Below are 15,406 nucleotides of genomic sequence, written 5' to 3'. Positions count from 1 at the left end.
ACTCATTGATCTTTTATTCATGGAATATAAAAGTCTGGCACTGACACCCAAATTAAAAAAAACAACAACACATAAAAAGCCAGCATTGCCACAAATCTTTTTTTAAAAAAACAACCACCCAAGCATTTCAAGTGTTGCTGTCTGGAATTTACTCCTTGGCTTACAAAAAAACCTGGCTTAATATTTTCCTCTGTGCAATTATCTAGCACACAGTTGACATAGTAACAGCACGTTAAGCAATACCACCTCAAGCCTCTTAAATAGCAGATATAGTCAGTTCCATTTTGCTGGGACTGGGTTGAGATCATCTGCCTCTTCAAGCAATGACCAGAGACTCCTTGCACAGCAGTACCCAAGCTCCAAGAATAGGAAAAGACCAGGCAATATTAAAATAATTATCACCTGTTTCCCCAGAATGTGGGTCTCCCCTCCAGGAGTCACTATGAGGAATCTAACAACAATGGGATTAACTCTTCAGACATTTTGGGTAAAATGTATGGAGTTTACCCCTTTTTTCCAACTACAAAGGATAGCTGCAGGAGTATAAGAGGCATGGGACACAAAACAGTAACTACTTGCAGAGGTTTACATGTAGAAATATTATGTTGCAATGATTACTACCTTTCGGTGAAAATAATACATTTCTCTGCTTAAATGCAAGAAAGGTGGTATCCTGAGGCTGTTGATACAGCTTTGGTTTTAAGTCATAATTTCCTAATTAAACCATTAAAATCTCTCTCTTTTTCTTGCAAGTAAAGCGAGTTCTTTATATGGAGAATCACCACAGGTACAAATCCCTACTCACCCTACTCAGTTCACTTAGCATCTACCAGACTACAGAAAAAGTGAGTGGGAGCAAGATAAAGCTCTAGGCACACTTAAAATTGGGATGCAACGGGGAGGGGGGTGGGAGAGAACAGTCCAAAAGCACTTTAACATGGCCATTTCACCCCTTACATCATATGCAAGCTCATATATAACTTTAACAGAGATAAGCAAGGAAAAGGCACAAAAAAAACCCCTAATGATTTACACAGTTTCAAAAACCTGATGTGGTCTTCATCAACACAACAAACCACCTATCCTTTCCTTATGAGGTCGCCAGACTGTTTTAATCAAGCTGCAAAGTCAGCTTCGCTTGATTGTGCTTAATATCCCGCACACAAAAATTCTATTCCATTTCTACCATTTTGTTTCCATCAACTTAAAAAAGACAAGTTGCACTTTTTCACTTGGTTACGTAATAAAAACTGTACACATGTTCAGCATCTAGGTCCATCATGGAACTCTTTGGTGTCATACTGTCTGGATTGCAAAGTCAAGGAGTTTTCGTTTTGGAAAACAGAAAACAAAACCCACACATACACAGTGGCAATCGCTTGAGAAGTTCTGGGCGTCTCCAAAGAGATTTGGGTGTGCACCTTGAGGCCCCTTCACGGCATCACTGCTGCTTCTTGGGTGGAACCCGGGACCTCGCAATCACAATGGGAACCGCCGCCAACAGGGCAATCAGTCCGGCCCAGAGAGGCCGGTAGAAGAGCCAGCCCACCGAAATGGTCAGCAGTGACAGAGAAGTAGCCAAGCAAAAGGCAAATGCTTTCAGGCCAAGGTTGACCAGGTCCCGGACTACTGGAAACCAGTCCACTGTAGTGGGAAAGAAGAAGTAAACAAGACATGAAGCAGTGACACACTGGTGAAAGATGAGCATGACGACACGTTGCTGCTAAACCGTGCTTTAAACCTCATCCAGTATTCTCATAAATCTTCTTCCTCCCCAAATTACCCACCACTAAGTCAGTAAAAAACAAACTTTGCCCTAATCCTCTGAGCACTGAAAAGCCACAGAGGACAGAAAGTTAACAGTGCAGAAGGACGGGGGAGATCAAAGCTCAGGTCTCCACTTGGCCATGGAATAAGCTTGGGCTTGTCACTTGTAAACTGAAAGCATACCATATATGCCACCCCGAGCTCCTTAGAGGAAACAGAGGTGGGACACAAATGTAATAAACAAAATAGTTTCCAGTAAGTTTGGAAATCTGATTTGACAGGTGGCAGCATCCTCTGTATAGTCCCTGGGTATCATCTTAAGGCACATGAGGCCACCTCCTTGCCAGAGCTGAAAAGGTCTGGACCTGGTGAGCTCCCTGGTGGGGGACCACAAATAAGCGGCTCCATGATGGAAGGCAGGTAGGATATTAATGTAATAAAAATAATAATAAGGCTGCCATCCCTAACTGTCCACTCAGAAGTCAGCCCTGTTGAATTGAACGGGTCTTACTCCCAGGCAAGTGGGGTTACGATTGCAGCCTAAATCATCTGCCCACTTCACAAAGGGGGAAAGCAAAGCCTTGGAGAACCCAGAGTCTCAAAAGAGATTATGCAAAAGAGGTAGGATTCGAAATATTTTCTGTTGTGTGGAACATGGTTCTCATTCACTTCTGTTGAGTTTCACACCCTTACTGTAGCTCCCCTCGAAAACAAGCAAGTGCCTTCCTTCCCCCTCTTAGCAAACTGAGAGTGTCCTGTGAAAGCACCTCCCTAATCCTGGCTCCTGGATCATCAGCATGAGAGAGAACACAAAGCACAGGAAGGGGAGAACTGAGTTACAATTCATCTGTTAATGTTCAAGCCCAGGAGCAGGATCACTATACTTAGGGCTTTTTTTCCAGCCAGAACTCACCAGAATTCAGTTCTGGCACCTCTCAGGTGAGCGCCATTGCCCTTATAAGAAACAAGGGAGATATTCATGGTGAGTTCCAGCACCTCTTTTTCTAGAAAAATAGCACTGGCTACACTATTATAATGACAGAGTTCCCTAGTACAGAAGTTGCTTGGATCCAATATATTGATAGCTAAATAAATAATAACTTGATAAACGCTTTATTTATCAATCAAGTCAGGTTGCTACCAGCAAAACTTACCCAGGGTGTAAAAAATCCTGGTCATAAGGCTGATGCCTACAAACATAGACATCCATCCAGCTGCACGGAGGCCCCAAGTCTTCATGTTGTTACTTTCATGCTCTTTCTGGAACACCTCCTAAAATGTGTTCAGTGTTCAGTGAGTACACCAAGCTTTCCTATAAGACCCAACCTGCTACTTCTACACATCACCGTTCTGAAATTTTTATGCGTAAGACAATGGCTATGTTTGGATGCAACACGAAACCATGCTTTAGTGTTACATGCATGAACATGATGTCCAAATGCAGCTGAAATAAATCTATACACACACTATTTACAGTATTCAACAAAGATGGAAGCAAACAACTGACTTTTTTTCCTTAAAAAAGAAGCAGTAGCAGCAATACTGACCTTCCTGCCCTTTGTAACACATAATGAAATAACATTCCATTAAGTTGATCTACATTGCTAGATGATATCATTACTCTTTTGGGTCAGAGTGTGAGATAATCCTTGATTGGAATCATGCTGATCAAGTATGTAGCGGACACACCCGCCCAGCTCCATCTAGCCTGGCCTTCTCCACCGCAGTGCCCTCCAGATGTTTTGGACTTCAAATACCACCAGTCCAGGTGAAAGAGATCAAAGTCCCAAACGTCTGGAAGGTTGGCACATTGTGGAAGGCAGATCCAGCCAGACACACACACACACACACTGCTTCTGTGTTTTTAACAGATGGGGGTGGGCTGTGATTGGAGGAAAATGTGTGAAACAACCTGGGGGTGTGGGAAAGAGGAGTGGAGTGAGGAGGCTAAAACATATTGCTGGAACAGAAAATAAAGATATAACACCATGTAGCACCATTTAGTACAAAAAAACCTAGACTTTTTTAATGGTGTATGCATATTTTTTTTAAATCCTTTCTGGATAGTGTACCACCTCATCATCGTAAACAACTTCTCTTTCTGAGATAAAACTCTGCACATTTAACAAGTCTGGAAAATTTTCCCTGCGTTTGAATCAACTATTCTACTGGTCTTCCAACACCTCCAATGATTTCATTTACTGAAATGCAATGTTCCTCCCGTATATCCTCCCTATGATAGAAAGAATTCCTGGCTGACCAAGAGACCAAGGAGCAGCCATAGACCAATGATATGCAGACATGCTCCTGCTACATACCTACTCCTGTGACACCCTACCCTCCCTGCCAACCAAATTTCTCTGATTTCTTACTCCATCTACTACAAAGATTGACTCATCTTCACCTGGAAACAATGCCTAGACCTTGAACGGGTCCAAAACTGTGAGTGAGGACACAGTCACTGGCCCTTCTGTCCTGCTGCTCCAATGGTTCCCTTTGCTTGACATTTAAGTGGGGCAAGTACAGATGCCGCTCCCAGCCCGTGGCTTTGCCTGCATAGTTTGAAATCAAACAAAAAGGCAAAGGAAAGCACACACACAGCTGAAGTCATCGTGATGTCAGCTTATTGGCAGGTGGGCGGGGTGCAAATGAACCGCAGTGGTTGTGGGAGGTCAGGATCTGGCTGGCCCCCAGTTCTCTGCAGCAGATGTAGCTCAGCATTTGTCTGCCTGGTAGTGGCTCTTCAGGGTTTTAGACAAGAGTCTTTCTCAGGGGTCAGCAAACTTTTTCAGCAGGGTTCACTGTCCCTCAGACCTTGTGGGGGGGCCAAACTATATTTTTGGGGGGGGAATGAACAAATTCCTATACCCCACAAATAATCCAGAGATGCATTTTAAATAAAAGGACACATTCTACTCATGTAAAAACACACTGATTCCCGGACCGTCCACGGGCCGGATTGAGAAGGCCGCATCCAGCCCCTGGGCCTTAGTTTGCCTACCCGTGGTCTTTCTCATCCCTACGTGATATTGGTTAGGATTGGACTATGGACCCTTCACATGCAAACCACATACTCTATCACTGAGCTACAGCCCTTCCTCAAAGACACAAAGTCCCAAGAGAAAAGAAGCAGAAAGTAAATTGGATTCTGCTTCATATCTCACTTATACATACAAGGAGAAGACCATTCTTTCTCGTGTTCTCCTGTATCTATAACTCTTACCTCAGCAGAGAGCTCATCGGGATAGAGGATCTGCAAGATATCCCCAGCCTTGGTTCGGTAGGAAGCCAACTGGTCCCCTTGTTGACGAGCAATTACTGTCACCTGAAAAATTCCAGAGTTGAAAACGAGAGTCTTAAAAACAGCCTTGCATGTTAACAGTTTCATTACACAGAAGTGTTATCTCCTCACACAGGGAGGAGTAGGAGAGATCTGGAACACTTACCGTATCTGCTGGACCCAGGTGGGATGAGTCTCCACTCAAACCTGCATAGAAGAAAGAAACACGAAGATCTCCTACCTGAAAGTGGGAGAAACAAACAAGGTAAAGGTGTTGGTAATAGAAGCTTCCCAGTGGAGATTTTGGAAATCTACCAAGTTCATGCTAAGTAAGTTTCCCAAGCGACATTCTTGATTTTGCAATAGTGCAGAACTTCCCTGAAAGAAGCTCTCTCATGTACCTGAACCCAGCACTAAGCAGGATCCCTACCTCCGCCTCTGTAAAGGCTGGGTGATCATACTATATCTGAGTATTGTTCTCTCTTCACTTCAGCTGCTGTTTCACTGCAAATGGGTTTGTAGTTACCTGCTAGTTCTTTGAAGCCCCAATTTTGGAACGTCAAAGCACTAAATTCCTGGTGTCATTTGTGACATCAGGTGATTGACAGGTGGGCAGTCAAATTTAGCCCATTAGGCAGATTCTGATAAACATCTGGCCCATGCAGCCAAAAAGGCTCCCCACCCCTGCTGTATAGGATTGTAACCTTATAGGAACGAGAGTATATGACAAGACAAACAGTATATACAATATAACTGCAGTTATTAGTGGTGGTGGGAAGGCAACAGAGTTTTGAGTCAGTTTTTGAACTGTTAATTGTAAACTGGTTTCTTACTTCTGGACGTCGAGGATTCTCACTGTGAAAAAAGTAATCCCCTGAGCGGATCACATCAGCGTGGGGATCTTCCAGTTTTGCCAAGCTCATCTGTTTGAAGTTATCAATCTTCTCAACAAGGCCTAGGAAACAAAGGAGATGCTCTGTTCTGTGATATTTAACTACAATAACCCAAACAGACATTCTGGATATGTCTTGAGTGATTTCCGCTCTGCAGAGGTTGAACAAAACCCAGTTGGAACTGGAAACAGACTGCTAAAGTCAAAATGTCCTTTTATCAGTTTTTCCATAATTTACTCAATGTGGAATGATCTTAAAGCATAGTCTAACTACACCAAAACTAAAAGTTCTTACCTTTGGAAAGAAAGAATCTGCCCACTTGGACATCAGGAGCAACTGCAGTGAAAGTTTCAACAGCCATGGCACTGCATGGAAAAAAGTAATTGCAAAGTTTATTCCAACTCAATAGACACAATGGCACAGAAAGGGTTAGCAAAGATTTCTATATAGCAAAACAAGCACGCCGTGTCAGGAAACCTACTCAAATGTATTTGCTAAGTGATTTACAATGCCATCCTTTTCTGATTGCAGAATACCTAACAGTATCTAGTTCAGGATTTAAGCTACAATCTTAACCCCATTTACCTGGGAGGAAGCACCACTGAATTCATTAGGACTTCTTTCTGAGTAGACGTGGTTAGGATTGCACGGTAAGTGAATGAGCCATCATTCATTTCAACCCGTTTCATAATGGGCAAGGTTATTTGAGATGGTGAAATATGGGGCTTACCTAGGATTTTTATGACCAATTTCCCGATCAAAATTTCTGCTGTTCACAACTTCCGATTTCCATTCAGTATCTAAAAGGGAAACAAGAAAGTATATAGAAAAAGACACCAAGGAGATGTTAGTTTAGAATGCCCCCCCCCAACTTCGATTTGCATACGGAGTACAACCAGAAAGGGGTACTTGCATACTAAAAAAGTGCGTAACAAATGGGATTGGACTATAAGCCAGGAAGTGAACAACGTAATTGAGAGGTGTACAGGGTGGGTGAGGGATCTGAACAGAACAAGGTTGTGTCTGCTGAAGAAGCTAAAGCAAGCCAACAGAATATGCAATGTGGAAGAATATGGAGGAGGGGGCCCAAATCTCATCCATTTTCGAGAAGGCAATGGAATTACTGGGAATCTTCAAGCCACAACTTTTAAGATTTCCTGAAAAGCAGACTCATTCATTGCATTTTTGAGCACTGAAGCCCAGGTAGTCTTAGCATAACATGCAAATCACTCATGCAGGTATTCCCCCCTCCCACAGAAAAAAAGGCATATTAGGCTTCAGCCACCTTTTGCCTGCCACATCTTTGTAGGCAACCCAACTGGATAATTATTCCACTCTGAGCTCCTTGAAGGACACATGAAATATAGCTGCAGCACATAAATAATGCCACAAAAGTGAAGGGTAAGGTTGCTGCCATTCTCCTGCCATTGTTTGACAGCTGCTGCACGGCAGAAATAAATTCAAGAGGGGCAGGTCTCGCCATCACTTTATGCAACAACACAGCACACCTTCCCCCACCTTAGAGCTGAGGAAAGTGATGGTGAGAGCTGTCCCTGTTGAACGTATGCCTGTCAAGTAGCTGTCTGAAGGCGCAGTTACAAGTCCTAATGGGAGAAATTTGTGTGCTAGTCAACTTACTATATGAATATCTGGTTTCTTTTTTCACTTCACCATTCTCTTCATATTCTCTACAGAGGGGGTGGGGGTGGGGAGACAAAGAAGTTAAACACACACCAAAGTGCAGTCTGCAATAAGTCTATATTTCACACAGCTTTATTCTATATGAATCACAGAAAAAATATTAGCAAATGCCAGTGGAACATTTTAACTAATCAGGTCCAAGAGACCATTGGTCGAACAGTGCTGCTTCTGTGGGATAATGGAAAGCTCTGTTTAGAGCACATTTTAACTAATCAGGTCCAAGAGACCATTGGTCGAACAGTGCTGCTTCTGTGGGATAATGGAAAGCTCTGTTTAGATCGAGGTAGCCAAGATGTTAACTCCCATCAACTGCTCACCGCTGAGCTAAGCTGGCACAGAGATGTGCCCTGCTAGCAGCAGAAACGAGAGGGAAGCAATAGCAAGGCTACTGCAAGGAAGGGAAGAGTAGAATATTCAGTAAAATGGGTCCAGGTCTGGTGTAACAAAGGAATCTGGAGCAGTAGGCAAGATGCCAGCATCCACGCCAACTGACTATTGCCTATTTTGGCACAAAACCCAGCCAAGGCAAGGTAGGGAGAAGGGTTGCAGGCATGAGAACCAGTGGTAATATTTTCCCTATAGCTCAGTGTCTCATGCTTTCCACAGCAGAAGCCAGCTATAAACAAGTGACTCATGGTTCTGTGTTCATTTGCTCTTTATAAATTTGAATAATCAGTCACCGTGGGGGGAAAGTATATACTGCATTCTAAAAGAAAAGACTTGACCAAATAATTGTTGTAGACCTCAAGGGTAGAGTACAGAAAATAATTAAGAGAGAAAGCTACGGGGAAAAGCTACAGGTGAACATAAAGCTGTGTTCTGGATTGTAGAGCAGTGTTTCCCAACCGGTGTTCCGCGGCACACTAGTGTGCCGCAAGACGTTGCCTGGTGTGCCGTGGGAGGGAGGCGGGCGAGTCGGGCGGCGAGAGGCGGGGCGGCGGCGGCGAGCACACGCGGGGCGGGAGCGAGCTCCCTCCCACATCCCATCGCCCCGTGCTCCGCGCTGTTGTAGGCCAGCCCTGCGCACCCGGGGGACCTCCCCCCGAGAGCGCAAGGCTTGCGGGCGTCAGCTGGCAGCGCGGAGCACGGGGCGCCCTTCGGAGGACGCCCCGTGCTCCACGCTGGTGTCGGCCAGCCTTGCGCACCCGGGGGATCTCCCCCCGGGAGCGCAAGGCTTGCGGGCGTCAGCTGGCAGCGCGGAGCACGGGGCGCCCTTCGGAGGACGCCCCGTGCTCCGCGCTGGTGTCGGCCAGCCTTGCGCACCCGGGGGATCTCCCCCCAGGAGCGCAAGGCTTGCGGGCGGCAGCTGGCAGCGCGGAGCACGGGGCACCCTTCGGAGGACGCCCCGTGCTCCGCGCTCGTGTTGGCAAGCCTTGCGCACCCGGGGGGCGCATGGGGCGCCCTGAAACAGAGGGTTCCCTATGCTGCGGACTGTAGCCTGCGCCGGACGCGCGGGGCGCCCTGAAGCAGAGCGCCCCTCGCGCCAGGCAGACATGGGCCAGCCCCACAAGCTCGGGGGACAGCGGGGAGGCGCAGCACCGCCATCCCACTGTTCCCCGACCTGGTTTTTTGGGGGGGAAATAAAGGAAAAATTTTTTTCCTTTATTTCCCCCCTCAAAAAAGTAGGTGCGTCCTATGGGACGGAGCGTCCTATGGGACGAAAAATACGGTACTTACTATTTCATAATAAAGTAATTATAAAATACTTTCTTTGTGTTTATTTGATTCCTATTAAAGAGAGTTACTTTATATATAGTCAATATAGGCACAGAGTTAATTTTTTAAACATTTTCAAATGGTGGTGTGCCTCGAGATTTTTTTCATGAAACAAGTGTGCCTTTGCCCAAAAAAGGTTGGGAAACACTGTTGTAGAGTACAAGTCCCTATGCCCAAACACAGACCCCACTCCCTCACATATGTGCCATGGCAGAGAAAACATTAATAAGTTCTTCTTACTTGGAATCTTCATATTCTACCCATTGATACATCTCCACATTACGCTTCAGCTTGACAGCCCGGATAGAAAGTCCATAGCTGGGATCATATAAAGGCTATCAAACGCAAAACAAAGTTCCAATCAGGAGATCTGTAGTTTACAAAGGTTTCCCAAGACTTTGGGCGGGTGAAGAGACAGAGAAGCAAAAGGCACTACTTAAATCTGGGGAGCAATGGCATGTCTACAAACTTGTTAGGTGTTGGGCGTTTGCAAATTAGAGCTAAGGTCCCTCAGAGTCAGAAATCTTCCTTAGTAGCCTGCTGAAAAGGTCTGACAAACGATGACTCTGCCCAAAGTTTTCTGCTGGCTACAGGTATTCCCAAGCCCCAGCAGGCTTTTCTGATTGGCCAGGGGTCCTACGTAACCCCTATCAGGGCAAGTCAGACTCAGTTCTAGATAGGGTTGTCAGCTAAAGTGAATGCCTTTCCAGAAAAGAACTGCTAACAAGCATGGGAACTACAGGAAGTACGCCAGGAAAAAAGCAACTTTTGCCTGGATTTCGAAGGACAACATGAACATTGTTAGACAAGCCAACACAAAAATGCAAGCCAACTCATAAGCCCATTTACTAACCTGTGAAATGCAGAATCCTAGCTAAGTGGCCTGACTGCCTGGCATATTCTATTGCGTAAAATGTCACAACTCATGATGCTACCACAGAGTTTTATTTTAACATACATTAGACAGCGAGGTTTGGGGTACCAAAGGGGCCCACACTTAAGCCTTACTTAAATGATACTATGGCATCATTACATTGTAATGCACGGTCTTACAAAGTCCTTAGCAGAGGACTTTTCTTACTATGGCTTAATAAAAGGATCTCGCTTTTAAGGTTGCTGGTAGCTGATCCCTGAAACACATCAGTGTAGGAGTGCTTTCAAACATATTCAGAGGACCTTTCCTTCACTATGGGCAGTTACCCAGTAAGAAAAGTCCTGAGCCAAAGGGCAAGATTTCCAGGCATCTAGACTTGTGTGCCGTAGCACTGAGAAATTAACCTCTGTACTTTGCCCCCTACATAAAGCATTAGGGAGCAGTGTTTCCAGAAAACACAAAATGGCATGAGCCATAACTTTTGCAGCATTGTGCATTCCAAATGCTCACTCTAACTAACACCTTTGATCGCATTTGAAGTTGCAGATTCTCATGCGTACATAAAAAACAACAACCCCACACAATGGGGAGAAATAAACAAGTACAAGCTTTTTCAGGCAAGGCATCCAAATGTATGGGATAACTGAGGCAGCACTTTTTTGAAAAAAAACCACTGCAATGTGGAGGTGGGGGACGATCTACAAATTTTTCTGGTAAGGCCACTTTACTTACCTTTGAAGTTCTAAGGGGACCTGACAGGTGCACAAGTTTCCTGTCATTCTCTTGTAATACATTCTGGATGTCGTCGAGAGGGACCACCAGAGAAAGCCCTTCTTCTAAAGAGGAGGCCGTCTTCAAAGCTCGCCCCTACAGACGGCAAAATGCGAGAGGGGTGGGAGTGGGAAGAGCACACTTTGAGGAGACAACACAGTGGAACGTTGTGCTAAAATTGACCTCCAGAAAATCCTTGCAAGCAAAGGTGGGGGAGCTTCCAGGGGTTGCATCCCAGTAGTGGGCAGAGCAATGGGTGAGTCTTACACCTTTGTGCCCTGGGCTATATGACAGCCAGGCAAAAGCCACATCCCAGTGTTCCCCAATCTCTCCACCCACCACTGAGGCAAGCACTCCGATTTAAGGACACATTTCAGGCAAGCAAGAGCACTTGAATGGAAACAGTGAGGAAGTGTGTCAGGGTGAGCAGGGCTGTGTTCTGGGGGAGAATCTGGATGAATTATGGGATGACTTCAGGCTTGAGATACAGAGGAGGTACCACAGTTGCAGAGCAATGCAGAACCACCTAGGTAAAGGTAAAGGGACCCCTGACCATTAGGTCCAGTCACGGACGACTCTGGGGTTGCGGCGCTCATCTAGCTTTATTGGCCGAGGGAGCCGGCGTACAGCTTCCGGGTCATGTGGCCAGCAAGACCAAGCCACTTCTGGCGAACCAGAGCAGTGCACAGAAACACTGTTTACCTTCCCGCCGGAGCCGTACCTATTTATCTACTTGCACTTTGATGTGCTTTCGAACTGCTAGGTTGGCAGGAGCTGGGACCAAACAACGGGAGCTCACCCCATCGCAGGGATTCGAACTGCTAACCTACTGATCAGCAAGTCCTAGGCTCTGTGGTTTAACCCACAGCGCCACCCACGTCCTTGCAGAACCACCCACTCCCTCGTAATTCTGCCAGTAAAAGCAGTTAAGACATTTTGAAAAGGTCTGCGGGTGACATTCCAGATAATGACATGTAAAGATTTTTGTTGTCGTTATTTCTGAGATGCAAAATTAATGCCAAAATTACGTTGTGAGGTTCTGGAGGCAAATACATTAGCACTTATCACAGCTGCACAAATGCAAAATAATTAAGTTAGGGCTGTAAATTCTTCAGAGGAAGCTTGAGCTCGTTCTTTAAAAGCTATTTCCAAAGGTAACTTTACTGAGCGAAAGAAAACACTCAATAAAGTGGGCTTAGAAAGGAGCCCAGGAAGAGAGCCATAGCTCGGTGACACAGCATCTGTTTTTCCACCTAAAGGTCCCAGGTTCAATCCTCAGCATCTCAAGGCAGGGCTGGGAGAGATTCCTGCCTGAAGCCCTAGAGAACCATTGCCAGCCAGTCTATGAGTCCAACTGGGGATCCCCAAAGGGCCTTAATATTTTATACCCTTGAGCTACTTGAAAAAATAATTCCATCCTCCTGCCTCGACTTACCTCATTGGTAAAAAGAACGTAGAAAGAGAGGGCAAATGCAGCAAGTCCTATGAGCATCCCTCCAGAAGTTTCACTGAGGCGCTCCAGAAATCCAGGCTTGCGCTCACTTGTAATTTTAACATGTTCTTTCTTGCTACCGGTGTCAGAAAACTGTTATAAAAGAAAAAACAAAATCAAAAGGAATTACTTCTGGGCAGACTTCCTACCATGGCACGCTCAACACCCAAAAGAGAAATCAACAGGTTGGCGTCAGCCTCTTGACTATGTGTTCTCTACACAGACAGTTTACAAGCGATAGAGATCATATTTTCATATAGTCCATTAGTGCCATGAAAATAGGTACTAAAAATAGAAAGGATAGGATTTTCCCGGGGGGGGGGGGGATAGTCTGCTACAGCAATGGTGGTAGATACCAGTTTTTATTTGGCAAAAAAGTGATAAGCATAAGCTAAGAACCTACCTTGCAAGACAGCAACTCAGTTTCCACCCCACCCTACTGACTACATTATTAATGCTCACTTACAACTACCTGTGCACATTTCGAAAAGAAAATAGTCAAGGCTGCAGTTCTAAGACTACTGACATTGCAGTGCTATTCCTTAAAAAGAGTGGTCACTGTCAGCTCTTTTTCAACTGGAAAAAGGGTCAGAATTCTGCAACAGTGCTTATGCAACCACCACCACTGAATGCAGGTAGCATTCAACACTTTGGCCTGTATGCATGAAGGAACACTTCAAGCAATCCTTCCCTTCCCTTCATGTTTCTGGTGGTGGGGAAATACTTTGGTTTGGATTTTTTAAAGGTTAAGGGGGAATAAAGAAGGATGGAATGCTCAGTCTAAACATTCAACATTGTTCACAGAATCTACTTCTCAACATGTGCTAGGGCACAGGACTAAATAACGCAGTTTAAAAATAACACTATGAAGAGACACAGAAGGATTATCAATTGCCCACACTGAAACACATTTTAGGGTGTGTCTACTCAAAATATTTTCTACAGGTGCCCATAGCAACTGGCTTTCTGAGCCAAGCAGACACACACTTGCTTCCCAGGATGACATGCAAAGAAGCTGTGTGTGCACATGCTACTCCAGCTAACTTCTGCTTGTTTTAACCACAGGGCAGAAGTTAAAACAAGACCATGCTCAATCATTGGTTCTGAAGAACTGATATCAAAGCACAGTTGGTAGAAACAAAACACAAATTCTTTAGAGAAGTAAGTTCAAATGTGTTCAATGGGGCTTACTCCCAAGTAAGCATGCAGAAGACCGCAGCCTTCGTCCACCAGCTCATTTGTTCACCTTTAGAGTTTTGCCCAGGGGATGAAACTTACTTACCTACTCAAAGTGTACTGACCTCCTTCTACCTCCTTTTGTCACTGTGCTGCCCCATCTGGTGCTTCTAGTATAGTTCCCTCCAGCCAATATTTTCAGAAGAGACCCTACTAAGGTGGCAAACGTATTCACAACTACCTAGGAGCAAGTCTCACTGAACACAGTAGGACTTACTTTTGCATAAACATTCATAGAACTGCACTGTGCATTTCTCATGAGGTTTAGCCTACAGGTTTAATCTGTGGGTGCCAGCTAGCTTCGCTATGTATCCTTTTAGTAAGATTCAACAGTTTTGCCAGTCTTCCTTGATTAATTCCTGATCGAGATCATGGTGGTTCTTGAGGTTGTTGTTTAATTAAATACTTGTTGACTGCAGCCTAGCGCCCTTTAATCCAGGCATAGGGAAACTCGGCCCTCCATATGTTTTGAGATTACAATTCCCATCATCCCTGATCAGTGACCACTGGTCCTGTTAGCTAGGGATGATGAGAGTTGTAGTCCCAAAACATCTGGAGGGCCTGGTTTGCCTATGCCTGCTTTAATCATATTAAACCCAATGGTGTCGTTTTAACTGCACAGGCATATGCAAGCAGAAGCCCTGTCAAATTTGCCCTGGTAAATGATAGAATGCTGTTAGTGTGGCTTCTCTTCTGCCTTTTGTGCCTATTTACTTAAAAACGTTGTTACTGTGGGGTGGAAGGTAGAAGCGAGTCCCCTTTAATCTGAGCATGTGCTGCAGCCAAGGTAAGCTGTATGTGTGTACTTGTACGCACTGGAACCCAAAAAAGGTCCGTTTTCAAACTTGGTGAGTGACAACACCCTGAAACAATTCATAAGCAGACGCCCTTTTCCAAGGGAATAGCTGCGCTAGTTGTTGGCAGCAAAGATGCAAAATAAGTTACACAGCAGCTTAAGGCACATGCTAGTTAACACCACCTAATGTCTCAGACTCAGAGGAATCGGTATTTCCGTAGCAGTAGTAATAGAAACCACGGAGGAGAAAACGGTTCATCTCCATTTTAAGTCCTGCAAGCAGTATCTATTTAACTTCTCCGCATCAGGGAAAAAAAAGCACAGCTGTTCGTTCCCGCGCTGACAAGACAGCTAGATCTCACGCCACCCGATCCTGTGAACATTTACTCGGAAGTAAGTCTCGCTGCGTTCAATGAAGCTTGCTGCCTTCAAAACCAGAGTGCGTAGGATCGCAGCCCCGGGATGCCCGCAAATTTTTGGTGTGTCTCAGCCCGTCTCTAAACCCGCGAGCGTAGAGATCTAGTTGAGATTCCTGCCTTGCAAAGAGAGGTTGGGCTACAGGAGCCTCGGGGTCCCTTCTAAGAGAACAATTCCATGATTCCTAGGGCCACCTTTAAGGAAAAGGAGACACACACTTACATTTCGAGACATCTTGAGCTTGCGAGTCTCTAAGCTCCGCCGTAAGATCCTTAACACTGGAAGGAAAGAACGGAATGCAAATCCTCAGGAATCCCCACCCAGGCAAGGGTTAAGCCGTCACTCCCACGGGCTGCCCCGCCCCTCCGCGGCCGAGCAGGACGCTCGAGGCTGTCGCGCGTGCGCACTCCCTCCAACGAGCCTTCGCGGGCATGTCAGGGAGCAGAGAGCAGCCGTGGAGCAT

The 15,406-nt window shown here is 45.4% G+C and overlaps 1 protein-coding gene across 1 annotated transcript; it reads right to left on the bottom strand.

Annotated features, from left to right (window-relative positions):
• Window positions 1–15,317, bottom strand: TMEM43 (transmembrane protein 43). The gene is made up of 12 exons (XM_081853675.1): window positions 15,166–15,317; window positions 12,438–12,587; window positions 10,964–11,098; window positions 9,598–9,692; window positions 7,579–7,628; window positions 6,671–6,740; window positions 6,235–6,305; window positions 5,881–6,002; window positions 5,214–5,288; window positions 4,991–5,092; window positions 2,922–3,039; window positions 1–1,644 (listed from the first exon to the last, which is right to left on the bottom strand). Exons 1-12 carry the CDS (start codon window positions 15,175–15,177, stop codon window positions 1,442–1,444), a joined length of 1,203 nt encoding a protein of 400 aa, XP_081709801.1. The 5' UTR covers window positions 15,178–15,317; the 3' UTR covers window positions 1–1,441.
• Between the last annotated feature and the right edge of the window lie 89 nt (window positions 15,318–15,406).

This window comes from Podarcis erhardii (assembly GCF_964252035.2).
Source record: "Podarcis erhardii genome assembly, chromosome: 2".
Classification (NCBI taxonomy): Eukaryota; Metazoa; Chordata; class Lepidosauria; order Squamata; family Lacertidae; genus Podarcis; species Podarcis erhardii.
The sequence above is the reverse complement of the archived record's forward strand: the minus strand, read 5'-3'. Positions and strand labels throughout refer to the sequence as shown.

Bases quoted from the DNA above. Each gene is read 5' to 3' on its own strand.
- TMEM43 (XM_081853675.1), bottom strand. The intron at 6,306-6,670 runs GTAAGCCCCATA...TTTTCCATGCAG, and splicing joins ATTGGTCATAAAAATCCTAG to TGCCATGGCTGTTGAAACTT. The intron at 3,040-4,990 runs GTAAGAGTTATA...AACACATTTTAG, and splicing joins CCGATGAGCTCTCTGCTGAG to GAGGTGTTCCAGAAAGAGCA.